Source organism: Lissotriton vulgaris, chromosome 11 (assembly GCF_964263255.1).
Source record: "Lissotriton vulgaris chromosome 11, aLisVul1.2, whole genome shotgun sequence".
NCBI lineage: Eukaryota > Metazoa > Chordata > Amphibia > Caudata > Salamandridae > Lissotriton > Lissotriton vulgaris.
In genome coordinates this window covers 1,063,497,630-1,063,524,248 of record NC_141699.1, presented here as the reverse complement: position 1 = coordinate 1,063,524,248, position 26,619 = coordinate 1,063,497,630, and the positions used below count along the sequence as shown (strand labels likewise).

The 26,619-nt window shown below is 46.9% G+C and overlaps 1 protein-coding gene across 2 annotated transcripts in view; it reads left to right on the top strand.

The window, feature by feature from the left end:
* LOC147684077 (dehydrogenase/reductase SDR family member 4-like) overlaps positions 1-26,619 on the top strand; it is a 152,838-nt gene that overhangs the window by 38,210 nt on the left and 88,009 nt on the right. For both annotated transcript variants that reach the window (XM_086944945.1, XM_086944944.1), the window contains exon 3: positions 17,756-17,933. In XM_086944945.1, coding sequence (XP_086801071.1) covers positions 17,756-17,933 — 178 coding nt within the window. The remainder of the gene's footprint in view (positions 1-17,755; positions 17,934-26,619) is intronic.

Below are 26,619 nucleotides of genomic sequence, written 5' to 3'. Positions count from 1 at the left end.
CAAATTTGCTGAAGAACTAAATGAAAATTCTTTGAACTTAAAATTTACTTACACAACCAGCATAACATCTATTGTGTTCTTAGACTTAGAACTATTTGTTTCTGGCAATAAAATACAGTCCAAAACATACAGGAAGCCCACGGCAGGCAACACCATATTGCACGCTAACAGCTTCCACCCGACCAGTCTCGTAAACAGCATTCCCTATGCAGAATGCCTAAGAAAGAGACGCAACTGCAGCACACCAGACAGTTTTGCAGAATCTAAACAAAACATTTTTGGTAGGCTACGCAGCAGGGGTTACAAACAACACACTCAACAAAGCCGAGCAGAAATGTGAAACAAAGAGCAGGGAGAGCCTAATTTTCAAAGCCCCGGCAAGCCAATCCCCGAAACAATCTCCAGGTACCCCCAGACTAATCACAGGTTATAATGCATACCCTAACCAGCTTCCCAAAATACTTTACAAGCATTGGCCACTAGTACAAAGCGATCCCACTATTGGGAGCTCTTGTGCTAAGCGTCCTCAACTAACTTTCAGGAGGGCGAAATCCATGAAGGAAGAACTAGTGCACAACATACCACAGAAAAAGAAGGACACAAATTGGCTTAAGAGTGCAAAAGGCTTTTTCAAATGCACTAAGTGCAAAGCCTGCAGATACGGGGTAAACACAAACAGAGTCCAGCTCCCCCTAAGAAAAACACCACTGGACATAAGAAACAACTATGTGTGCAAAACAGATTTTGCGATATATGTCCTGCAGTGCACCTGTAACAAAAGGTACGTAGGCCGCACAATCCATCCTGTCCATCTTAGGATATTGCAACACTTACGGGCAATCAACAATGATGACCCAGCCTACCCAGTAGCAAGGCCCATAAATACACACCATAAAGGGAGAGCAGAAGATTTAACATACTTCGTAATAGACAGTGTGCCTAAGAATGACAGGGGAGGAAACAGACAACTTGCACTCAGGAGACTAGAGTCAAGATACATTAGTCTTCTAGACTCCAAGACCCCCAATGGCCTGAATTCAGATGAAGCCATGAGTGTCCACCTATGACAGAAGGTTCCCTTCAAATCAATGCAAATTCCACACGTCTCTGACCTAAGTCCTTATTTTACATTTTGTACACATCTATACTACTATTATAAAGAGAGAACTTGCACCTTTTGGCCACGTAAACTCGGGAACCACAGCGCCAATCTGCACACCTGATACATCTATGAAAATGTCAGGGTGTGTAGATGGACATAGGCTATATAAATAAAAAAAAAAAGTAAATAAAAAAAATTATCTATCTACTATTATTAAGCATGGGCGAATGTTGCGAATTCGCGAACCGCGAATTTGCGGATTTGCGAATTCGCGATCCGCAAAATTCGCGAATTTGTGTAAATTTGCAGATTTTTGTTTTTTTGCGTGTTCGCGGCGTTTTTGCGTGTTCGCGGGGTTTTTTCCGTGTTTGCGGGGCTTTTTGCGTCTTCGTGAGCCGCTTGCATAGCGAAGTTACCCATGCAGTCGTTTATGGGAGAGGAAGGGAGAGAGAGATAGATAGATAGATAGATAGATAGATAGATAGATAGAAAGAGAGAGAAAGAGAGGGAAAGAGAGAGGGAGAGAGAGAACGAGAGAAGAAAGAGAGACCGGATCTCTGAAGGGCCAGATTCCTGAGTTGCCCCTACAGAACATACAGCTTTTTATTTTTTGCAAAATGCATATGAAAATTGTGCTGTAAAGGTCTCTTTTAGTTTAACCCCTCCTGACAACTCAAAATGGGTGTATTTGCCATCCTCTCCCTTCTTCCTGTTTTTTATATCTGTAAGAGCTTCCTGATGAGGTTTAATTCCTTGGACAGGTGCCTCGTTGCCTACTTGTAACTATTCTCTGACCCTGCTTCAAGGGTCAGAGCAGGGTCAGAGAATAGTTGCAAGTAGGCAACGAGGCGCCAGGATGCAATTAGCAGCAGGTGTCCAAGTTGAAGTTAATTTGTTTGTAACCCTTTTGTAAAAGGTTACAAAGAAATTAGGTTCAACTTTTGCACCTGCTGCTGTAACCCTTGCTTGGCTGAAAATTCGTCCCCGCTGATTCGCGGATTTTACCGCAATTTCACGAGAGTCGCGGATCGCGAAATCGCGGAAAATCCGCAAAATTGCCCGCGAAACGGATTTTACGCCCACCCTTAACTATTATAAAGAGAGAACTTGCATCTTTTGGCCAGGTAAACTCGGGAACCACAGCGCCAATCTACACACCCGATACATCTATGAAAATGTCAGGGTGTGTAGATGGACATAGGCTATATAAAAAAAAAAAAAAAAGTAAATTAAAAAAATTACGTTTGTAAACAAAGTAGTCCCCTGAAAGTAGCGCCGTCCGGGACCTAGCGCTGGCCGCTACGCGACGTACGTGATGATGCAGGAGGAGGGCGGTGCAGTGACGAGCGGCTGTGCAGTGAGGAGCGGTGGCACAGGTAAGGAAAGGGAAAGTGAGACTGTGTGATGCAAATGCAAATGTCGGAGCGCGAGTGAGTAGGGGCGGAAGGGGGCGCGAGTGACTCGGGGCGGGAGGGGGGTGCGAGTGAGTCGGGGTGGGAGTGGGGCGTGAGTGAGTCGGGGCGGGAGGGAGTCGGTGCGGGAGGGGGTCGGGCGGGAGCGGGTGTACTGCCCCCAGCCCCTTTCTGCCCCAGGCATAGCTGGGGCGGGCTGCTAGTTTAATATATTCAAATATATCCTGATTTATTCACATAATCACAGCTTAGTGGCACACACATAATTTTTATTTAGACCTTAATTTCACTTCTACATTCTAAAGGGGAAACCTAGCAAGAATGCACCGCAAACAGTACATGCTTGGGCCGACCAGAAGAATCCAATTGGGTATTTCCTCCACCCCACTTTATTAACATCCAGCCCACATGGGCATAATCCGGCCATAACGTAGAATGGGCACTGGCCCTAAATGCAGAGAGATTAACACTAGACCTTGAATTTTCCAAGACATTGACACAAAACTCAGGGGGACATAGAATTAACGCTCATATAGGGGTAATTGCATGAAAGCATGGGCAAGAACAGTAGGGTCCCCACAGCACTCTATTGTAAATAATACACTGATCACACTTTCGTAAAAACATCACAGTTTGCCAGGATGTGATAACTCCCATCTAGCTGATGTTTCCAACAAACCCGAGTATGTGACAAATCGACATCAATTGATAATAAAATGTTCTATATGCAGTAATGAATTTACAATGTGTTCTTCAAGTAAGCGCTTTAAAATTGTTTGCTTAAATGATAATGGAAAAAGAAAGAAAGACTACATAACCGTGACTTAACAAAATGTCATACTTTTTCCATGACTATTACACAAGGGAGTCTCCAAGGTAACACACACACGCCACAAGTAAGCCAATCACAGAAGCACAAACACATATATATTACCCATTCACTCACTGTCAAAATGTTGTGAGCAAGGCGGCTCTGCCGCCGAAATGCGTCAAGCTGATCGTTGTTGAATAAAAGAACTTTTCTTTGACTTGATCCCACGGTGTCAGCGCCTTATTCCAGATGAAAGGAACCAGGATTGGAAATTATATATTATGACCTGCGAACAAGCTGTGAGGTTAACAGCGAAACGCGTTGGGCACCCGTTAGTAAAATAAACACAGTTTTTGAATTGAGACCGCGGCACCAGCGAGTTATTTGATTCACGTTACTGGATGTGTTGGTGTATTTGGGAGTGGCGACCTTGCCGCGCTGCCCGCTGTGTAAGCGGCTCGGAATTTGCCGAGTTGTAAATTTGGATATATATATATATATATATATATATATATATATATATATAAATATATATATATATATATAAATATATATATATATATATATATATATATATATATATATATATATATATATATATATATATATATATATATATATATATATATATATATATATATATATATCTTACTAGCAGTCGCCAGTAGGTAGTCATAGTTAGGACCTTGGTTCTATATAAAAAACCTTTTTTGCTTTTCCCAATAACTTTGGAGCTGGCTGACAAATCTTCGCAAAATATTTCAAAACTAGTGGGGTGCTCCGGTCAGCGCCTATCTTGAAAGTTTTGGGGCAATTCAGCAAGCGGGGTCGAGAAAAAAGGTGGGTCCCAAAACATGTTTTCTCCATGTTAATTCCAATAGGAAACTTTAGACAAGGCTACAGCCCGAACTGCTGAACGGAATTACACCAAACTTTGCAAAAAAGGTAGCCTTTGTTTCAGAAAGAACTTTTTGTTAAATGGTGTAAATCAGTTCAGTAATTCCTGAGAAATTCAAGAAAAAGAGGTGAAAAAATCAATTTCCCATAGGAAACTTTAGACATGGCTACAGCTCGAACTGCTAAACCGAATTACACCAAATTTGGCAAAAAGGCAGTGCTTGGTTCAGAAAGCACTCATTTTTTAAATGGTGTAAATCCATTTTGAAGTTGCTGAGAAAATCAAAATTTAAAATTATCGAAATATAGAGGCACGGAGGATCAGCGCACCCTGCCGATCACGAGCTGCATGCTAATTGGCTGTCAACATTTCAAACCAGGAAGTGCTAACAGCCATCTTGTGCCTCGGTAGAACAGAGGCACAAGAAACCAGGGAAACAAACATGTAAAACAAGATAAGGGGGCAGGGTAGAAACACCCTGACCCCCATGGCCTGATAAGGGGGACCCTCAAGGACCTACAGGGCCCAAAAAAGCATTTTTATTTGTAAAACGTGGCGACATGCATGGCCAATCAGCAGATCCTGCTGCGAAGAAAAAAAAAACAAAGCGCGGACTCCTGTTATTAATTAGTTCCCAGATGGGCCAAGTCCCGGGGCAATGTTTATAATATAATCGGGGGCCCAGAGGGAGCCCCCTGCACCGGGGACCGGCTTTTGATAAATATTTGCGGGGGCTCACGGCCCCTCGCAGCCCCGGGGACTGCCACCTCCCTGGGGCTTCTTTCATTTTGTTTAAATGTACCTCTCTGGGGGGGGCTCAAGTCCCTCCACACACCCGGAGACCGCCACAGTTATACTACAGCAGCTAGTATCCTACAGCGCTCAGAGCCCATCACTTTACAGCATTCACCTCGGTGTGATCCCCAAGTCTTCACACCGGTGGGCATGAGTACTTCGCTTTCCGCTTCTACAGATCCTAGCGGTGGCAGGCTGCTCACGCGCTCCCACGCTATTTGAACCCTGATTTTATGCATTTTACTTCGCTCAGCTCGCTGACTGATAGCGGTGCTGTGTACTTGGCATATTTTAAATAACTTGAATGAGACTATAGCGCTGCGCGCTCGCGTGTGCATTTATGCAGGCTAATTCGAACACCTCTTCATGCTGATTGCGAGCATGGTGCCTTCATTGATATTTTGCAGTTGAGGAACCTACCTCCATCTTCTCGCTCTTGACCCCGGTCCGCCCCGGCTGTGTGCCGTTTAAGCGGAGGGTCAGCCCACGAGCGACACTTCCTGCCTGGTCCTGCTCCACTTCCGCCCTGCCTCTCCACCGTGCAGGTCAGCGGTCTAGTGGCTCACGGCAACCAGTTATATATGGCAACCTGGAGCAAGCGCAGCGGACGAGCGCAGCGGGAGCGCCGACTTCGCGCCGAAGTCGCGCATAAGTCAAGCCCGTCTGCGCCCGTCCGCGGCCGGCCGGGGCTAGGGGCACGTCATTCTGCCCTTTTGCTCACCTACTCCCCAGTAGACCTCTGTAGTCTACAGGGCCCTTGGCCTTTACCCGCCTCCATCAGTTCTCGTATATCCTCACTTGGCTTGTCCCCGTCACATGCTTTCTCTCCCCCTTACCATACCCCTATTAACCCTCTGATGGTTACTACCAATTTGGTACCCACCAAAACTCTCAAAGCTTTTTATCTTAATACCCGATCCGCTGTAGCACACTCGCATGAGTTATCAGTGCTGCTGGACCTTCATGCCCCAGACTTGCTGTTTTTCACAGAAACTTGGTTTCGTGATGATTCCCTCCCCGCCCTCTTAGCCACCCTGCCTGCTTCATATTACGCCCTACGCTCGGACCGTCTTAACGGTAGGGCTGGGGGAGGAGTAGCGCTTATTGCCCGAGCTGATCTTCCTTTTCAAATTCTCCCTCTGCCTGATATTGCTACGACCGAGTACCTGGCCATTCGGACCACCTCTATTTCTCCTCCTCTTACTTGTTTACTTATTTACCGTTCCCCCCAATCACCTTCATCGTTCCTTCCGTCCTTTCTGGAAGTACTAGCTACAGTTGCTATTAACAACTCTTCCATCCTGCTCCTGGGCGATTTTAATTTTTGGCCGTCGGATCCGGCCGAGTGTACTTCCTCTAAGGAATTTTCTGAAACCCTCTGTTCTTTTAACTTTACACCTCACATCCACTCCCCCACCCATGTTAAAGGACATGTGCTTGACCAGATCTGGTCTTTGAACTGCCCTGTAAATTCTGTTTCTATTTTACCCTGCTCCTGGTCGGACCATCACTCGATTTCTTTTACCCTTTCCATATATCCCCCGGTCAAACCTTCACTTCCTAAAAATGTGTGGGTCCGGGCTTGGGGACGAGTAGATCTAGACAACCTCTCCGACTCACTTATGACCTCCCACCCCTCACTACAGGGGTTATCCACCCTCTCCCAAGCCGCTTCCATCAATCAGTGGCTCACTTCTGGGTGTGACTCTATTGCTCCACTCAAGCGGGTCACATCTAAGCGGGAGAAGGATGCCAACCTGTGGTTTAATGAGGATCTTAAGACTGCCAAATTAGCGGTACGCAGAGCTGAGCGTGCCTGGAGGAGAAATTACTGTCCCCTACTAAGACTGGAGTTTATCAACATCTTAGCCCAGTATAAGCAGGCCATCTTAGGGGCTAAAACAGCTTATTTCTCCTCCAAAATCCTCGCCGCAGAGAATCAATCGAAAGTAATTTTTTCGATTGTGAACAACTTGGCATTCTCTGACAGAACTACATTGAAACCCACCCCCTCACCTGAACTCTGTCACTCCCTCAATAATTTTTTTATTCAGAAAATTTCTATTATCAAGGCCAACATTCCCCCTCCCTCTCCTACGTTTGTGGACCCTCGATGTCCCCCCCCTAAGGGTCATCTTGACGCTTTTCCTCCGCTGACTAAGGAATGTTTCATTTCAATAATTCCCTTGGTCAAATCTGGCTCCCCTCTTGATCCCTGTCCCTCCCACATCCTCCGTCACATTTTTTCTTCATGTTCTGATCCCCCTCTTCACCTCCTCAACAGTTCACTTTCCCAGGGTGTGGTGCCCACCCCTCTGAAAACTGCTATCATCGTTCCCATTCTCATGAAACCTGGTGCGGACCCCTCGGTCCCAGCCAACTACTGCCCCATCTCCCTTTTGCCATTCTTAGCAAAGGTGCTCGAGCGCCACGTTACTCGCACCCTGAGCACTTTTGTGGAGATGCATGGGGTCTTAGCCCCCCGCCAGGCCGGTTTCCGCCCCGCACACTCTACGGAGTCCGTGGTACTCTCGGTCCTTGACAACCTCAGGGAGGGAATGGATACCAATAAGACCCAGGCCTTGGTACTGCTCGATCTCTCAGCCGCCTTTGACACGGTTGATCATACCATCTTACTCTCCCGTGTCAGGGCGGCGGGGATCGGAGGTACTGCACTGGTCTGGTTATCCTCCTTCCTGAGGGACCGCACCCAGGCTGTTCGCCTGGGTGATTTTACCGTGGATTTCCGGAAAGTTCAGTGCGGGGTCCCCCAGGGCTCTTCTCTTTCTCCCCTCCTATTCAATCTTTACATTGCCCCGCTCATCTTTTCTCTTCAGCAGATGGAGGTCGCAGTATATAACTATGCTGACGACCTCCAACTTGTTTTTGATCTTTCTTCTTCTCTGTCTTCTATTTCTAACTTCCAATCTACTATGACCCATATTCGCGACTGGATGAACCACAACCATCTAAAACTTAACCCAGATAAGACCGAACTGGTGTTAACAGGTGGTTCATCCAGCCCCTGGTCTTCTCTGTTCTGGCCCCCTTCTCTCGGTTCCCCACCTGTCCCTTCTTCCTCAGTAAAAACTTTAGGTATTAAGCTCAATTCACAACTCACTCTTCACTCCCAGGTCAGTTCCGTGGTGTCCTCTTCCTTTCTCTCACTGCGTACTATACGCAAGGTGTCCCGTTTCTTTTCTTTTTAAGCCCTTAAACTGATCACCTTGGCGATGGTCATCTCCCGCCTGCATTACGGCAACGCCCTGTATGCCAGTATACCTGCATATAGTCTTAGGCGGTTGCAACAGATCCAAAACCAGGCGGCCCGCCTGGTGTTCAAATTACCCAAATTTCACCATGTCACCCCCCTCCTTAAATCTTTACACTGGCTCCCCGTTCGCGAGCGTGTCCAGTTCAAGCTGGCTTCCATCACTTTTCAAGCGAGACTGGGCACGGCTCCAGCTTTCATCTCTTCTGAGATTACCCCCTACGTCCCCACTAGAGACCTCCGTTCATCCACCCAGGCCCTTCTTACGGTCCCGCGTTTTCGGAGGAAGAAATGGGGCGGCTCGAAATTTGCGACCCTTGCCCCTCTCCTCTGGAATTCCCTCCCCCTTGAGCTTAGGACCCTGACTCTTTACCCCCAGTTCAGAAAGCAACTCAAGACCCTTTTGTTTTCTAAAGCCTTTAATGAAACTATTCCCCCCATAATCTGAATTATTTATCCTGTATGGGCTAGCCCACCCTGTTTCTGTTTGTTGTAGCGCCATGAAGCCGCTGGCGAACGTGCGCTTTAAAAGTAATTTCAAATTCAAATTCAAATTCAAATTCTGGTATAGTATAAACTCACAAAATTGGTCAGTAGTTCGCTTCCCACTCCCTGTGTGGTATAAACGCCTACTAACACTACTTGCACACGTATGCTACAAAGACCAGAGAACGTCATTTTACAGCAATGAGCTCATGGTTTCATACCTGAGTGGAGCAGCATATCATCTCATCACCATGTCACTCTGAGCAACACCGTACTTTCAGACCGGTAGGAGTGACTACTTCGCTTCACACTCCTCCACAGCACTTACAGTGCTCCTACCCTCCTTTCCTACTTTTTTCGCCCTTTTTTCCCCTTACTTGCTTCAACAGAATTACAAAATGTCAGCCAACACTTCCTAGTTGCAACCGCTCGCAGCGCTCGCAACCAATAAGCAGCAAGCTCCTGCATGTATAAGTGTCTGGATGAAGGATTTAGAAGGTGCGTGACTGACTGTATGAGTGAGTGATTAAATGTGTCTTACTGAATGCATGGGTTAGTGACTAAACTGTCGGAATGTGTGCATCATTATGTCTGTTGTTGTGTAAGCTGTTGCATGTGTTGATCAGTAGCTATATGAGTGGCTATATGGGTTATTGATTGGTTGCCCAAGTATTTGTATGCGAGGCTGAGTGTGTGTGTGGGTGCCTGGGAGGTGTGTGACTCTGTGCATAGATGTGTGAGCAGTTGATTCACTTGGTGTATGAGTTCAAGAGTGCATGTGGAAACAGCTGTATGGGCGGTTGACTGTGTGCATGGGTGTGTTGGTAAGTGAATGGATATCTCTGTACTACATGTCCAAGTAAATACATATGTAAAACATAGTGCTTGGGAGAGTTGGCACATGTAAATGACTATACATGGGAGCGTGTGATTGCGTAAGTGGCTGTATGGATCAATGTGTACTTGTATCAGTGATTGTAAAAGAGAGTAAGTATGTGTTAGTATATGTTTGAATAAGTAAGGTTTAGTGTGTATAACTGTGTAGATGAGGAAATAGGAGTGTGATTGATTCTTTGCATAACTGACTAGGTGTGTGAGTAACTCCGTGGATGAGTGGCAGTATATGAGTGTCTGTATAGGTGTATGAGTGGATATGATAGTGTTGTATTGAAGAGTGACTGTATGTATGAGTGATTGTATGGGTGAATGAGGGGATGTGTGTGTTGTCTTAGGAATCATTGAGTGCGTATGTAGTAACTGATATTGGTGTGTCAATGGTTTCAAGAATGGTAGTCTGTATTTAACACTGGGTGTATCAAAGGTTAGATTAGAGTGTGAGGAGGTGCATCGTATAATTACACGAATGATGTCATCAGTGATGTCATCAGTGATGTCATCAGTGATGTCACTGACCATGTCATGAATGATGTAATATATGACATCATCAGCAGTGGATTGCGGGCGCTTCCGTTATCGTGAGTCCAACTAACTATAACGTGGGAATTCCAATTGTTTTGTATGAGTAAAATGTTCGGCTAACTATAACTGGTGTGAAACCTATGGTTTTTTCAGTGAATTTCAAAGGTTTTTTAAATGCTAATTCCTAACTATAACAAGTGTTAAACCTATGGTTTTTTCAGTGAATTTCAAAGGTTTTTTAAAAGCTAATTCCTAACTGTAACGAGTTTGTAACCCATGGTTTTTAAAGTGAATTATTAAGTTTTTTAATAGCTATTTTTTATTGCTATTAATTATTATAATTTTTATTAAATTATTTAAATGATGTATATTTTTCAAACAATAATTAGTCAATGTATTTTTCCTGTGTTTTAAAAAAAATCTCTTTACCCTGGAGCGCTCAGGGTACGTGCACCCGTAAACGCACCCGTAAACGTGGCGAGAGCGCTATTCTCGCTTGCGAAAAAAAATATAATCATGTATTTAAAGTAAATAATAATGCAAGACATTCAGTAGCATACTCATAAAAGTAGTATTTTTTACATTTAAAAAGCGTATTTTGACTCTAAACATATTTCCGAAAATCAAGTAAAACATCATTGTGACGCGCCGCGTAAGCGCCCCCGGAAGTGCCCGGAGTGCGTAGCGTAAGCGCGTCAAGCCATGTGACCTTAAAAGAACACTTTTTATTGGTTCATAATAGTTTCTTTTCCAAATATTGTATGCCCCCACGCATTTCCCTCACAATCATTTTGAACTTGGAGAGAGCAAGAGGGGTTCTTTGGATCATCAGCAGCATCTCTACAATTTCAAAACAATGGCTCGAAGACAACCATCCTCCAGTGACTCTGAAGATGTTTTTTTGCCTGAGAACCCTCCTCGGCGCAAAGTCAAGGAGCATTTCATTTGGAAATTTTTTACCTTCCCTGAAGGAGAAAAGAAGGTAAATGCGGCAAAGGTGTGCTGCAAGATTTGAGTCACCGCCTTATCAAGAGGGAATCCAAACAAAAAAAAACAGTTTTGGGAATGCCACTTTAATCAGGCATGTGGAGAGGAGGCACCCCAATAACTTTGCGAGGGAGAGTGTCAGGGACCTCGCACGCAATCCCCCAGCAGATGGCGGCAGCACCTCGACTGGTGGAGCAACACCTTCGGGAAGTCAAGCTGCAAGATTGATCCCGAATATACAGCCGGTCTTTGCATGCATCAAAATTCTCTGCATGGACTGCGATGAACTGCTTTGTTATGGGGAGCAGAGCATGGAACTCATTGCTTGTAAAAGACAAGATCACCGCTGCTCCACCCACCATTAACTTTTCCCTTTTTTATTTGCTCCTGTTGAGCAGTTTTGCATTCCCTAGTTTTGTTTTTGTTCAGGAAAAAATACAAAAATGTTTTTAAAACGTTTGTAAAAATTTAAAAAAAAAAAAAAAAAAAAGAAGAAAAAATTAAAGTTTTTTTTAGAACTACCTCCAATTCTCCGAAAAGAGCTATATTCTTTATATTTTTTGGTATTTTTTTAAAAAAAACGAATGTATGTGAAGGGGAGAAAGAGACTGAAGGAACAAATGACAGAAGGGGAGTGAGTAAGGGTGAATTGATGACGGAGAATGAGGATGTGACAGGACAGAGGGAGTGAGAGAAGCAGTGAGTGAAGTGGAGTAAGATGAGTGAGGGAAGGGGAATGAGTGAGGGAGCGAAGAAGAGAAGAGAGGGGAAGGGAAGTGAAGTAGGGGGACTGAAAGAAGGTGACTGTGGGAGGTGGGTGAGGGGAAGGAGAGTGAACATGGGGAATGAGGATAAGTGAGGAAAGCGGAGTAAATGAACGGGGGTGAGGAAGCGTAAGAAAAGAGCAGTGTGGTTGAGTAAAGATTGGTGATAGAGGGTGGATAAAGGCAAGTGAGCGTGAGACAAGGGGAGTGAGGGAGTGAGGAGACAGAGGGAGTGAAGGAAAGAGTGAGAGAAGGGGACTGAGTGAGGGAGCATAGAAAGGTAAGTGAGGTAGTGTAGGTGAGTTAAAGGGAGTGAGCATGAGGGAAGGGGACTGAGAGAATGAGGGACGGAGGTAGTGAGGCTAAGAGAGAGGGAGTGAGGAAAGGACAATGAGGATGTGACAGGACAGTGGCAGTGAGAGAAGGAGTGAGTTAAGTGGAGTAAAGTGAGTTAGGGAAGGGGAATGAGTGAGGGAGTGAAGGAAGAGAAGAGAGGGGAAGGGAAGTGAAGCAGGGGTACTGAAAGAAGGTGAGTGTGGGAGGTGAGTTAGGGGAAGGGAAGTGAACATGGGGAATGAGGATAAGTGAGGAAAGCGGAGTAAAGGAACGGGGTGAGGAAGGGAAAGAGAAGAGCAGTGATCTTGAGGAAAGAGGGGTGATAGAGAGTGGATAATGGCAAGTGAGCGTGAGACAAGGGGAGATAGGAAGTGAGGAGACAGAGGGAGTGAAAGAAATAGTGAGAGAAGGGGACTGAGTGAGGGAGCATAGAAAGGTAAGTGAGGGACTGTAGGTGAGTTAAAGGGAGTAAGCATGAGGGAAGGGTACTGAGAAAGTGAGGGGACAGAGGGAGTGAGGCTAGGAGAGAGGGAGTGAGGGAAGGAGAGTGAGGATGTGATCAATCAATCAATCATAACACTTGTATAGCGCACTACTCACCCGGAAGGGTCTCAAGGCGCTTGGGGGAAGGGGTCCGCTACTGCACGAACAGCCAGGTCTTGAGTTGTCTCCTGAAGGCGAGATGGTCCTGGGTCAGCCGAAGGTGGATGGGGAGGGAGTTCCATGTCTTGGCCGCCAGGTAGGAGAAGGATCTGCCTCCGGCGGTGGGTCTTCGGATGCGTGGTACGGCGGCGAGGGCGAGGCTAGTAGACCGTAGCTGGCGGGTGGGCGTGTAGAAGGTCAGGCGGTCGTTGAGGTACTTGGGGTCCAGGTCGTGGAGAGACTTGTGTGCGCGGGTGAGGAGCCTGAACGTGATCCTCTTGTTGACGGGGAGCCAGTGCAGGTCCCTCAGGTGGCTGGAGATGTGGCTGCGTCGGGGGTTGTCCAGGATGAGTCGGGTCAGAGGCGTTCTGGATGCGTTGGAGTCTTTTCTGTAGCTTGGCTGTGGTTCCAGCGTAGAGGATGTTTCCGTAGTCCAGTCGGCTGGTGACGAGGGCCTGGGTGACCATCTTCCTGGTTTTGGTCGGGATCCATCAGAAGATCTTGCGAAGCATGCGTAGGGTGTGAAAGCATGATGAGGAGACGGCGTTGACTTGTCTGGTCATCGAGAGGGAGGAGTCCAGGATGAAGCCCAGGTTGCGTGCGTGGTCTGTTGGCTTGGGAGCGGTGCCCAGGGCTGGGGGCCACCAGGAGTCGTCCCAGGCGGAGGGCGATGGTCCCAGGATGAGGACTTTCGTCTTGTCTGAGTTCAGTTTCAGGCGGCTGTTCTTCATCCACTCTGCGACGTCTTTCATCCCTTCGTGTAGGCTGGTTCTGGCGGTGTCGGGGTCTCTGGTGAGGGAGAGGATCAGCTGGGTGTCATCGGCATAGTAGATGATGTTGAGGTTGTGTTGGCGTGTGATGGCAGCCAGAGGTCTCATGTAGACGTTGAAGAGGGTGGGGCTGAGTGATGATCCTTGTGGAACGCCGCAGATGGCTTCGGTGGCCTCGGATTGAAACGGGGGGAGGCGGACTCTCTGTGTTCTTCCAGCGAGGAACGAGATGATCCACTCCAGTGCCTTCTCTTGGATGCCGATGTTGCTGAGGCGTTGAACTAGGGTGCGGTGGCAGACAGTGTCGAACGCTGCAGAGAGGTTCAGGAGGATGAGTGCCGCTGTTTCCCCGTTGTCGAGCAGGGCTTGGATGTCGTCGGTGGCTGCGATGAGGGCGGTCTCGGTGCTGTGGTTGGCTCTGAAACCGGACTGCGAGGGGTCAAGGGATCTGTTCATCTCGAGGAAGGCGGCAAGGAAAAGGGAGGAGTGAGATGGGGCGGAAGATTTTGAGGTCGGTGGGGTCTGCTGTTGGTTTCTTCAGTAGGGCGCTGAGCTCGGCATGCTTCCAGCTCTCTGGGAAGGTGGCGGGGTTGAAGGAGGTGTTGATGACGTCCTAGAGTTGGGGTGCGATGGTGGAGTCGGCCTTGTTGAAGACGTGGTGGGGGCAGGGGTCGGTCGGAGATTCGGAGTGGATGGTGTTCCTCATGTGGGCTGTGTCTTCGGTGGTCACCGTGGTCCAGGTGCGGAGGGTGGCGGTGGGGGGCGTTGGTTCGACAGTTGGGTGCGTGGATGGTGCGCCGAAACTGTTGTGGATGTCGGCAATCTTGCGGTGGAAGAACGAGCCGAGAGAGTCGCAGAGATCTTGTGAGGGAGTGATGGCGTTGTTGCCGGTGCTGGGGTTGGAGAACTCCTTGACGATGCTGAAGAGTTTCTTGCTGTTGTGGGCGTTGTTGTCCAGTCGTTCCTTCAGTGATTTCTTCTTGGTGGTGCGGATGAGCTGGTGGTGCTTGCGGGTGGCGTGTTTGAGGGCGGTCATGTTGTTAGTGGTCTGGTCGAGGAGCCAGGCTTTCTCGAGGGTGCTTCAGGTCTTCTTGTAGTCCTTGAGTTCGTCGGTGAACCAGGAGGCCTTCTTGCTTCTGGGTCTGCTGGGAGGGTTCTTCAGTGGTGCGAGGTCATCGGCGCAGGCGGTCAGCCACTGCATGAAGTTGCGGGCTGCTTCGTTGGGGTCTGTTGTGCTGGCGGGTGGGTTCTGGCTGAGGGAGGTGGTGAGCTGGTCGGAGAGGACAGAGGGAGTGACAGAAGGAGTGAGTGAAGTGGAGTAAGATGAGTTAGGGAAGGGGAATGAGTGAGGGAGCGAAGGAAGGGAAAAGAGGGGAAGAGGACTGAAGCAAAGGTACTGAGAGAAGGTGAGTGGGGGATGAAAGTAAAGGGAAGGGGAGTGAAGGATAGAGAATGAGGGATAGTGAGGGAATTGGAGTAAGGGCATGGGGGTGAGGGAGGGTGAGAGAAGGGCAGTAAGCGTGAGTAAGGAGGGGTGAAAGAAGGGGGAATAAAAGTGAGTGAGGGTAAGACAAGGGGAGTAAGGGAGTGAGGGGACAGAGGGAGTGAAGGAATTAGTGACAGAAAGGGACTGAGTGAGGGAGCAAAGAAAGGTAAGTGAGGGAGTGTGGGTGAGTTATAGGGAGTGAGCGTGACGGAAGAGGAGTGAGAGAGTGAGAGGACGGAGCGAGTGAGACTAAGAGTCTTTCTCTTGAATTTTAGACTCAGCATCGGTACCTACTTGTAGGTACTTAAATCACCCACATAACACAACAGCTCTTTTTAGAGCTACCATATCTCTAAGCGATCCAAATTCTTATTTTACACTATTTTCTTTCACTGTTTTTCCCTGTGGTACGCTCTGGGTACGCGTACATGGGAGCGCGCCCAGTACTTACCCCGTGAAAATTTCCACAAAAAAAATAGTTTTTTTTCACCACAGGGTCCTTCTAGGCCCCCCTCAGAAAGCCTAAGGGGTCAGGGGGTGTCTACCCTGCCCCCTTATAATCATTTCCCCTTTTTTTTCACCTCTTGTGTCTCGATTCTACCGAGACAGAAGATGGCGGACACTCCAGACTGTTTGGAATGTTGACAGACACCCGAGAGCCAATCAGCTTTCCGCTCGCGCACTTGCGTGTCGCGCCGGGTGCGCTCCTTGGTACGCGTAACTGTAAGCGCTCGAAGCGCGCATATAGATATATATGTGTTTTTTAAGTTAATTTTCGTACAAACCACTGGAGCAATGTTCACCAAATATAGAAAAGGTACTTCTGCGTACCAGTCCCTACAATTTTGCCACGTTTGGTGTAATTCCATTCAGCCGTTCGGGCTGTAGCCGTGTCTAATAGTCCTATGGAAATTAACATGGGGAAAACACGTGTTGGGACCCCCCCTTTTTTCTCAGCCCCCGCATGATGATTCCCCCAAAAACTTCCAGGGAAGGAGCGGAGCAGAGCTGGCCTAAATTTTGGAAAATTACACGCAAATTCTTCAACCGGCGCCAAAGTTATTCCCAATAGAATGTTGCAGATTTCCTATGGTAGCTAGGTCCTAACTATAACTACCTACTGGTGACCGCCAGTAGGTAACATATATATATACATATACATACATATATGTATATATATATATATATATATATATATATATATATATATATATATATATATATATATATATATATATATATATATATATATATATATATATATATATATATATATATATCCTGCTCCCTCTGCACTTTAAAATGTCAATCCCGTTAGGAGGAGCACTCTGCCAGTCTTTCACTCCTGCCGCTAAGTCTCCAAGCGGGTGAGGCCACCTTTGTCCCACATGCACCCAAAGTTTGTGAGCGCAGCGGGCCCGCATAGACAGCGCTGGGGCTTTCTCGCGGCCGGACCAGCCGCATATTATCCAAAAACACAAGGTTGCCCCCATGAGAAAGCCACACACAAAGGAGTACAGCACAACACTCCGCAAGCAGCAGCGTTCGATCAGACTGCGTGTGCTTCATCTGGCCATACGCGTTTCGAGCTCCCTTGAGCCCTTGATCACTGGCGGCATGAAGAGGGAAACAGGTAAGTAAGAACAAACTGCTTTTATTCAAACTTGAAGTCCCGCCCATGTGGGCGTACAAGGCATGCTGGTCATGGTAGTTCCAAATAGTGCCTAAAGGGCTTCTGCGTTCTCTAACCAAGTGGATCCTGCTCCCTCTGCACTTTAAAATGTCAATCCCGTTAGGAGGAGGACTCTGCCAGTCTTTCACTCCCGCCGCTAAGTCTCCAAGCGGGTGAGGCCACCTTTGTCCCACATGCACCCAAAGTTTGTGTGCGCAGCGGGCCCGCATAGACAGCGCTGGGGCTTTCTCGCGGCCGGACCAGCCGCATATTATCCAAAAACACAAGGTTGCCCCCATGGTCTTTGTGCAGGAACTTAATTAACCATGATGCCTTGCAACAGCCCACATGGGCGGGACTGATTTACTTCCAATAAAATGCAGGTGTGGAACAGAAGTCTTGTCTCCCATTTGTGCAGCCATTGAGAAAGGGCGGCAGACACGCCCGAAACGCGTCTGGCAAGCTGAAAGGGATAGCGTGGAGCAGACTGTCACAGCGCCACGGGCAGCATTTGTGTTTCAACCCTCCCGAGTGTGGCTTCCCTACCAAGGGCAACTTGTGTGTGGCAATATATATATATATATATATATATATGTGTGTGTGGGTGTGGGTGTGTGTGTGCACGTGTGCCACATTCTGGGTATAGAAGCATCAAGCACGAACCCTGGCTGCAGAGGAGAAAAATGGGAAAACACATCCACACATCCATTGGATTGTACCATATCCACACTCCCCCGAGGCAAAAAAGCAAAATGCCACAAATATATGTGAAACCTGTAAGCATGGCTATTTGGTTCCATATCAAAGGACCTTATTTTATAGGGTCGGGGGGGGGGGGTGAAATATGAATAGGGAAATAGTTATTATAACAGTCTGCCAGCTGTTGACCTGTTATCTCTTGCAGGATTGGTCTTGCAGTTGCCCGTCGCCTGGCACAACAGGGGGCCCATGTGGTTGTGAGCAGCCGGAAGCAGGAGAACGTGGACAAAGCAATCAATAAGCTCAAGTCAGAGAACCTCTCTGTTTCAGGAGCCGTCTGCAATGTCACAGACAAGGACCACAGGAAGAATCTTGTCGAACTGGTGAGTGGAAATGTTACCAAAACCCAATACAATCTAAGAAACGCAATGAATGATTCCTTCTGGGAGAGGGGGCAGCAATTCAAAGTAATGGGTACATTTTTAACATTGTTAGTTTCTGAAAAAGTCAAACACAGAATACAATTCAAATGTTTTTTCTCTGTATTTCAAACATTTGAGAATGAAATTAGCACATTTTTAGGAACGGATCAAGCACTTTTCATAGCAAGTACAAACATGAAAGAAAAGTGAGAAATTGTGTTTCTGTATCTTACAATGTTCTATTAAAGATAATCAATTGGTTACTCTAATAAAAGGGGTACTATTTGAGGGGGGTAACTACCTCCCTAATGTAATAATCAGAGTCTTTGTCAGGGTGACACCACTAAAGTCACTAAATTAATACCTATGGTACAGAGCAAACGGGCTTACTTAGAAGCAATGCATAACGTATTAATGCAGTAACAAAACAGTAATAAAGTTCAAACAAAACTAAATAAAAATCACAAACCACTTTAGAAAAATAGAGTAAATTCCAAAAAATGAAAAATGAAAACAAAAAGAGAAAAGTCCAATAGGGGGAACCAGAGATATGCATTTTTAGAAATGTAAAGTTAAAAATAGCTGCAAAAAGTGTTATGCGTCAACTATGGTCAACTGGTCATGGTAGATCAGAATCTAGGGGTGATTTGAGGCTGATTGCAATGGAGCATGGGTCTGCTACAGAAATCAGGTTCTACCCAATCAAAGGTTTCACCTTTGGACTAGGGGCCAGATGTACGACTGTGTTAGCAGTTGCAAATGGGAAATCGGTCAGTGATTGCCTCCTTAAAAGGGTTGTAGTATGTACCAAACCTATTTTGAGAGTTAGTAACCTGTAACCCACTTGCAAGATAGGTTTTGCGAGTCACTATTTGGAAGGGGCGTGCCAATGGCGCCCCTTCCTAATGGCAAGTCGCAGGGGGATGTAAGATTGTTTTATGACCGCAAATGCGGTGACAAAACAATTGCAGATACCATCAATTTCAAAATGGTGGCAAGCCAGTCGCAAACGGGAAAGGGTCCCCAGTGGATCCCTTTGTGATTGCCATCGAAAACGTTTTTTAAGAGCACCCCATCTGCTGACCCTAATGGGTGGAAAAATGCAATCTGCGTCATGAATATTAATGAGGCAGGTCCTTTGAGACCCATTTGGGAATCACAAACAGTTTCTCAGACACTGTTATACATTAGAGAATGAAACTCTCAATTTGCGAGTCGCTAAAATTTGCAAATTCTGAGTTGCAATCTCTAATGGTCATATATCTGGCCTTTAGTCTCTGGGATGAAAATCCTAAATCTTCAGTGGGGCAAGACGGCAGGCTCTGGCTAGAAAGGGCTTCATGAGATCGGTCTGCCGTTGGACCATTTCCCAGTGAATCGGTTGACTTTTGGCAGGAAAGCTCAGAGCGGGCCGTAATTACATTTTGTGACCATGGACAGTCCCTCACAAGCCAGATACTTTTGTTGTCTTCGACTGGTGAAGACTTCTAGATTCATGCTTAGGACCTTGTTATGAGTTTGACGATCTGACTGCCCTAGGACCGGTATGTAAGCAGTGCGCTGAGGGGCTTACGTTGCATGATTTTAATACTGCCTAAAACTACTGATAGATGATTTTTCATTTAATTTGTTTTTAACTAGTTACCTTCTTTTACTGTTTCTGCACGTTACACTTTACTTGCTTCTGCTGGTCCCTGTCAGCCACTGCACTTCCTGCCGCTTGAGCGGATGGACATGGCTCCTCCTCCTGGCTCTCTCATTTTCGGCTAATACAGCTGACACACTATAAAACCGGCATGTGTGCACAGACACACAGTGGTATGTAAGCAGCGCTCCAAGGGGGTTACGGTGCATGATTTTAATACTGCCTAAAACTACTGATTGTTGATTGTTCTTTTTAAAAATTTGAACTAGTTACCTGCCTTTACAGTTTCTGCACTTTGCACTTTACTTGCTTCTGCTGGTCCCCAGTGATTACATTTCCATATGTATCAATGCCTGTGTGTGTACATTGTGATTGCATATGCCTCCAATGCACACATATGCATGATACATGTGGAAAAATACAACCTACGCATTGCCGGAGTCGGGTCCATATGTGGCCCGTCCAAGGAATGGGTATGTGGTACAAAGACGACTTACCTGTAAATCACCACAAACAGGGTCATCATCTACGAGGTGAAGATGTTGCTGTGAAGGGGGGACCCGTAAAACGAGATCCAAGTTGAACACTGCCTGGAAGAAGGGTCAGTATGCACCCAACATCCTTTGATACGGCTGCTTCAAAGCTGACGGTCATACTGTCGTGGTAGGATAGTCGGAAAGCGAACTCTTAACATGAATAGTGGTGGAGCTTTTCAGGCCCGCTATATGGCAGCCACCCTTCCCCGACCGTGAACCCAGCAGTTGGTGGTGTGGTGGCGGTCTCGGTGGTTCAGTTGCAGTCTTTGAAAACACAATCTGCCCAACTCCTAATACGGTGGTCAGACTGCCGAGCTCACTGCTGTCCGACTACCACTGCTGGTACAGCCGTCCACAGACCGACACATTAGTACTAAGGACCTTAGTCACTTTTAAGAAGCTCAGATTCTTTCAGCGAGCAAAGGCTGCAGGTTGTAGCCGAATAGGGCTCAACAAGGCCAGATACCTTCTCTGCTAGGTCCCCCTGAATTGGATTTGCCGCTGACCCAGCACTGGAGTGTCAAGACCTACTTCAGCAGAAGCCACCAGCAGGGTTCAGGGTGGGTTCTGTTTGATTTGATTTGATTTGAAAAAGATTTGTAAAGCGCGGCTAACACCATTAGGTTTCTTGGCGCTGTGCTGGGGCGTGCTGAAAAAAAGATGTGAAACAGGATCTAAGGGTATGAGATAGTGAAGAGGAAAGTTTTAAGAAGTGATCTGAAGCCAGAGTATGAAGGTGCAAGTCTAAGGGAGAGTGGAAGGGAGTTCCAGAGGGATGGAGCCAGAAGAGAAAACCTCAGGCCCCCGTGTTTTTTCCTCTTGAACCTGGGGACGGATAGCAGGGCCATTTGGGATGAACGTAAGTTGCGGGACGGGGTATAAGAATGGAGAAGGGAAGAAATAAAAGAGGGACCTAAACCAGAGAGGGACTTGAAGATAGTGCAGCCCAACTTAAATTTGCAGCGGGCGGATACCGGCAGCCAATGAAGACTCTTTAAAAGTGGGCGGACATGCTGATCTTTTGGCTGGTGGAAAATCAGGCGGGCAGCCTGATTTTGTATCAGCTGGAGTCTTCTCTGTTGATACTCAGGGATGCCGACGTACAACGCGTTAGCATAGTCGAGTCGACTGATCACTAACGCCAGGAGTGCTAACGTGAGCGCTTCGGTAGTAAGTAGGCGAGATATTTTCCGGAGTTTCCTGAGTTGGAAATGGCTGGCGGACACCACTGCACTAATCTGGGGAGTCATAGAGAGTTCATTACTAATAATGACACCCAGACTTTTGGCAGAGTTGACTGGAGAGGGAGGGCTTCCAAGGCTGGCAGGCCAGATGGAAGGTTGCCAGGGGTTGGAGGCTCCCCCGACAAGAATCAGTTCAGTCTTGTCGGGGTTAAGCTTCAGATGGTTTAGGCTCATCCAGTCACTGATAAAGCAGAGTGTGTTTTGGAAAGTAGAGATGGAGTCCTCGGAAGAGTCAATATTGAAAATCAATTGAATATCGTCCGCATAGTTGAACGCAGTAACGCTCAACCCGCGGAGAGCACGGAGTAACGGGGCTAAATACAAATTAAAGAGGAGAGGGGATAGTGAAGAGCCCTGGGGGACACCACAGGACAACTCAACCTGGGTGGCGGAGAACTGAGACAGCCTGACAGCTTGTTGTCGTTCTGTCAGGAAGGACTGAACCCAGTCAAGAGCGGTCCCTCGGATGCCGGCCTCTCCGACACGGTCGACCAGGATCCCATGGTCAACCGTGTCGAAGGCGGCCGATAGGTCCAGAATGACAAGGGCTTGTCGGGTGTTAACATCAGCCCCTCTGCGCAGTTCGTCCAACACGGAGAGAATGACAGCCTCCGTGGAATGCGCAGGTCTAAAGCCTGCCTGCTTAGAATCTAAAACACACGAGTCCTCGATGAAGGAACTGAGTGTGTGGGTAACGTGCGATTCCAGGACTTTGCTGAGGAAGGGAAGAAGGGATATAGGGCGGTAATTGCTCAAGATGGAGGGATCTGCCGAAGGTTTTTTTAAAATGGCAACCACCTCGGCCTGTTTAAAGGAACACGGAACTACCCCGGTGGCCAAAGAGTTGTTAATGAGGGCCAGGGGGGGCTCGGGCAGGAGATGAAGGCTGCTCGAAGGACCGAGGGAGGGCAGCAATCACGAGGAGAACCAGAGGAAATTTTGTGCAGAAGCGAGGAGAAAATGACCGTCGAGATGGGAGGGATAGTAGTGAGAGTGTGAGAATTGGAGTATTTAGAGAGCTCAGTAGTTAGGGGGTGAACAGGCGAAGTTTGGGCAGCAATACTGGATTGAATTTTTGCTATTTTTTCGATAAAAAATTCATTCAGGGAGTCGCACAGGGCTTGGGAGGGGAGTGGCCCTGGTGTAAGTCTGGCTGGGTTGGATAGTTCTTCTACAATAGCAAATATGTCCTTTGACTTATTTGTGGAGTCCATAATTTTATTTGAAAAATAAGTAGATTTGGCCAGGGCTATAGCGGTTTTATAGTTTTTGAGTAAAGAGGAAAATACCTCCTTGTTCTCAAGGGAGTACCCTCGGCACCATCGTCGTTCTGCTTGGCGGAGGCCTAATTTAAGAGCTCTTAGGTCCTCGGTGAACCACCTTTGAGCGTCATGGCAGCGTCTGGCTCTGACTAGTTTTAAGGGAGCTACTACGTCGGCAGCAGAAGTAAGCCAACGGGTAAGGTTTAATGACTGAGTGTCAATAGAGACAGGTGGATCAGAGGTAGAGGGGACTGAGGAGCTAAGAATAGAGCGAAAAGTGTTTAGGTCTGACCTATTCCAGTTGCGGGCCAGGAAGTTTGTCTCTCGAGGCTTGGTGGTAGGCCTGGGTGTCCCTAATGTAAATGTGATTAAAAAATGGTCTGACCATAAACATGGCAGGACGAGAATGGCGGATATGTCCAAACCGGATGTCCACACCTGATCTAAGATGTGCCCTTTTATATGCGTGGGCGAATGAATATGCTGAATGCAATTCAGGCCTGACATGAGGTCTGAGAAGGCCAGTGAACTGGGGGATTCGTTGGTGTCCAAAGGCCAATAATTAAAATCGCCCAAAACCAAAATATTAGAATTGTTGATGGTGAGCTGAGAAATGAGGTCACCAAACTGGACAGGAAAGTTGGGCATAGATAGAGGGGGACGGTAGGTCAGAACACATATAAGGGAGGACCCTGACAGTTCCAATCTGAGTACCAGACAGTCTATCAGAGGAATGCTGGTAGTAGGCACTATGGAGAAGCGGATCGGGTGCTTGAAGACAGCGGCAACTCCCCCTCCGACTTTGCCGGAGGCACGATTAGCTTGTAGTATATGATAACCGGGGGGGATGGCGGCCAGGATATCGGGAGCAGAATCATCTGTTAACCAGGTCTCGGTCAAAAATAAGATGTCAGGTTGTTCTGACTCCAGAAGATGGAAAATATCTAGTTGGTGACTGACCAGAGACCGAGTATTGAGGTAGGAAACCGAGAGGGAGTGGTGGGAGGGTTTTGTCGATAAGTGGGTACCAGGTCTGGGCTCCGTGACCAGGGGCCTTGGAGTAGAGCATGGCCTTATTATTTCGGGAAATGAGTTGCGGGTGGTGAGCAAACCTAAGGAGACCAGCCTGGGGACAGACTCAGGTGGGGGAAGCGCGGGATTATGACATAACATGAGAGATAAAGGAACAACACAATTGCCAGTACTGGACAATATTATGAATATTTACACTGACCTGAACATAAATAAAACATAGAGGTCCATAAACTGATTATGTCACTAGTTTATTCGTCACTTTAGTCACTAGTGGAGTAATTTTTTTCAATACTTCTGTTTTTTTTAAATTTGCATATGTACAGATATAATACATTTAAACAAAGTGAATACAAAATACAATATACAAATATACATATTTACATCACATCCAACTCTCAAACTCATACACCCACAGTCATACAAAATGAAGAAGAAAAGTGCACTTCGAACCTAAATGTCAATAATAAATTCTCAAAACATGTCACTGATAACAATTTTTTCTAACCCAATTATTTTTGCGAGTATCAAAAGTTCTTTTTTCGAAGTGATCAGAAGTTCATGTCACTAAAAGTCGGTATTTTCAATTGACATAAAGGAAAATAAACATGGTCGACGCGTTTCGAACCCCCCACTGCGGGGTTCTCTTCAGGACCAATATGTTCTAAAAAGAATAAACAAAAAAGTTGTCAGGACTAAATTGTGATAGTCTTTACAAAAACCTCAGTGCCACCGCCTGGCAAAACCACCATCCTACCTTGGTCACTTATGGAGTAATCCAGGTCCGAATAAATCAAGGAATGGAGTGCTCTGAATAAAGAGAGACAACAACACCGTCTAAAACATAAAGTCTAACGAATATCGTGGAATTTAAAATCACGGGTGGAGGGTAAAGGCTTACCTAAGTTGCTGAGGCACAGCTGCAACCTGGGAAATGGGGAGAGAGGTGTCTTAAGTTGGGGCATGTGTTTGTGAGGGAGTCCAGAAACATGGCGTCTCTGTAGGTCAGGTTCTTACCTATATCGTGGGTAGTCCTGCCTTCATATAGCATCCTGTGTCACCATTTGGGTCCCGGAGGGATAATGTGCCGATCCGGTCACTGGCTGGGGAGATAGAAAACCGCGGTTAGAAGGGCCGGCGTTGTTGTGTTATCCTTCGTTAGGCTGGGCTGGGCTGGGGGTTGGAAGTTACCTTCTCGCAGCTCGATCCGCGTCTCAAACAGTCTCGGAATCTGAGAGTCAGTTCCGGGTTCAGATGTGCTCGTCTATGAGTGGCGGGCGCAGGGGTCACGTGGTGCGACATCCATCTAAGCTTCCCCTAATCCTTAAAGTGATAGTCTCCTGCTGCTGTCAGTAGCGAGATAAAATTCGTCTGACAGACGTCCAGGGTTTAACGCACTGTGGCAATTACAAAAAACCTCCCAAGTCTCTAATTGGGATGTCTAGCGCGGGGATGGCCAGCAAGGAGGAACGTGCTTTAACCGAAATTGAAGGGCCCTTCTTGGTGACGAGAGTTGCCTTACTGATTGATTTTATAAATTTCCGACATCTCATTAAGCCCTGTGGTTGCCGTGTTATATTTCATAATAAGCAACGCCTCGCGTTGATTCAGTGTACCTTCTATATCTCCTCCACGAGGGTCTTTTTGGACTTTTGAAATAATTGTCCACCTTAGGTCATCTTCCTTATGCTTGTTTGTAATCCAGTGGAGTACCAAAGGGGCGTTAGGTGTTTCTTTGCGTATTCTAGACTTGTGTTGCGTCACTCTGTGTCTAACCTCCTGAGTGGTCTTCCCTATATACAGTTTTGGGCACGGGCATATGATCCCATATACCACGTTTTTTGTTAAACAGTTCGTAAACACTTCATGTTTCCAATGGATGCCATTGAAAGAAAACACAGTACCTTCGTTTGTTTGACCACAGCAGGAGCAATTGCCACATTTATGGTGGCCAACTACCGGAGGTAGTCCAAGCATTCCTCTTATTGTTGTTTTGGGAACAGGGGGTAATGCTGCCCTGACAATGTGTTGTGCCACACTTTTCTCTTTTTTAAAAGCGAATAGTGGTGGGTCTTTTAAGTCATCATGTAAGTCTTTGACTAAATGCCAGTTCTGTTTAACCAGCTTCTGTAGTTGACTGGCCTTGGGGCTGAATGTCATTACACATACAGTGCGTTTCTGTTCCATGTGTGTTTTCTTTTGGAGTAAGGTTTCCTGAGGGATCCACCAGACTCGTTTTAGTGTGTTTTTTAGGAGTTTACTTGGATATCCACGGTCGATGAGACGCTGTGAAAGTTCGTTGGCAACAGGAAACACCTAACGCCCCTTTGGTACTCCACTGGATTACAAACAAGCATAAGGAAGATGACCTAAGGTGGACAATTATTTCAAAAGTCCAAAAAGACCCTCGTGGAGGAGATATAGAAGGTACACTGAATCAACGCGAGGCGTTGCTTATTATGAAATATAACACGGCAACCACAGGGCTTAATGAGATGTCGGAAATTTATAAAATCAATCAGTAAGGCAACTCTCGTCACCAAGAAGGGCCCTTCAATTTCGGTTAAAGCACGTTCCTCCTTGCTGGCCATCCCCGCGCTAGACATCCCAATTAGAGACTTGGGAGGTTTTTTGTAATTGCCACAGTGCGTTAAACCCTGGACGTCTGTCAGACGAATTTTATCTCGCTACTGACAGCAGCAGGGGACTATCACTTTAAGGATTAGGGGAAGCTTAGATGGATGTCGCACCACGTGACCCCTGCGCCCGCCACTCATAGACGAGCACATCTGAACCCGGAACTGACTCTCAGATTCCGAGACTGTTTGAGACGCGGATCGAGCTGCGAGAAGGTAACTTCCAACCCCCAGCCCAGCCCAGCCTAACGAAGGATAACACAACAACGCCGGCCCTTCTAACCGCGGTTTT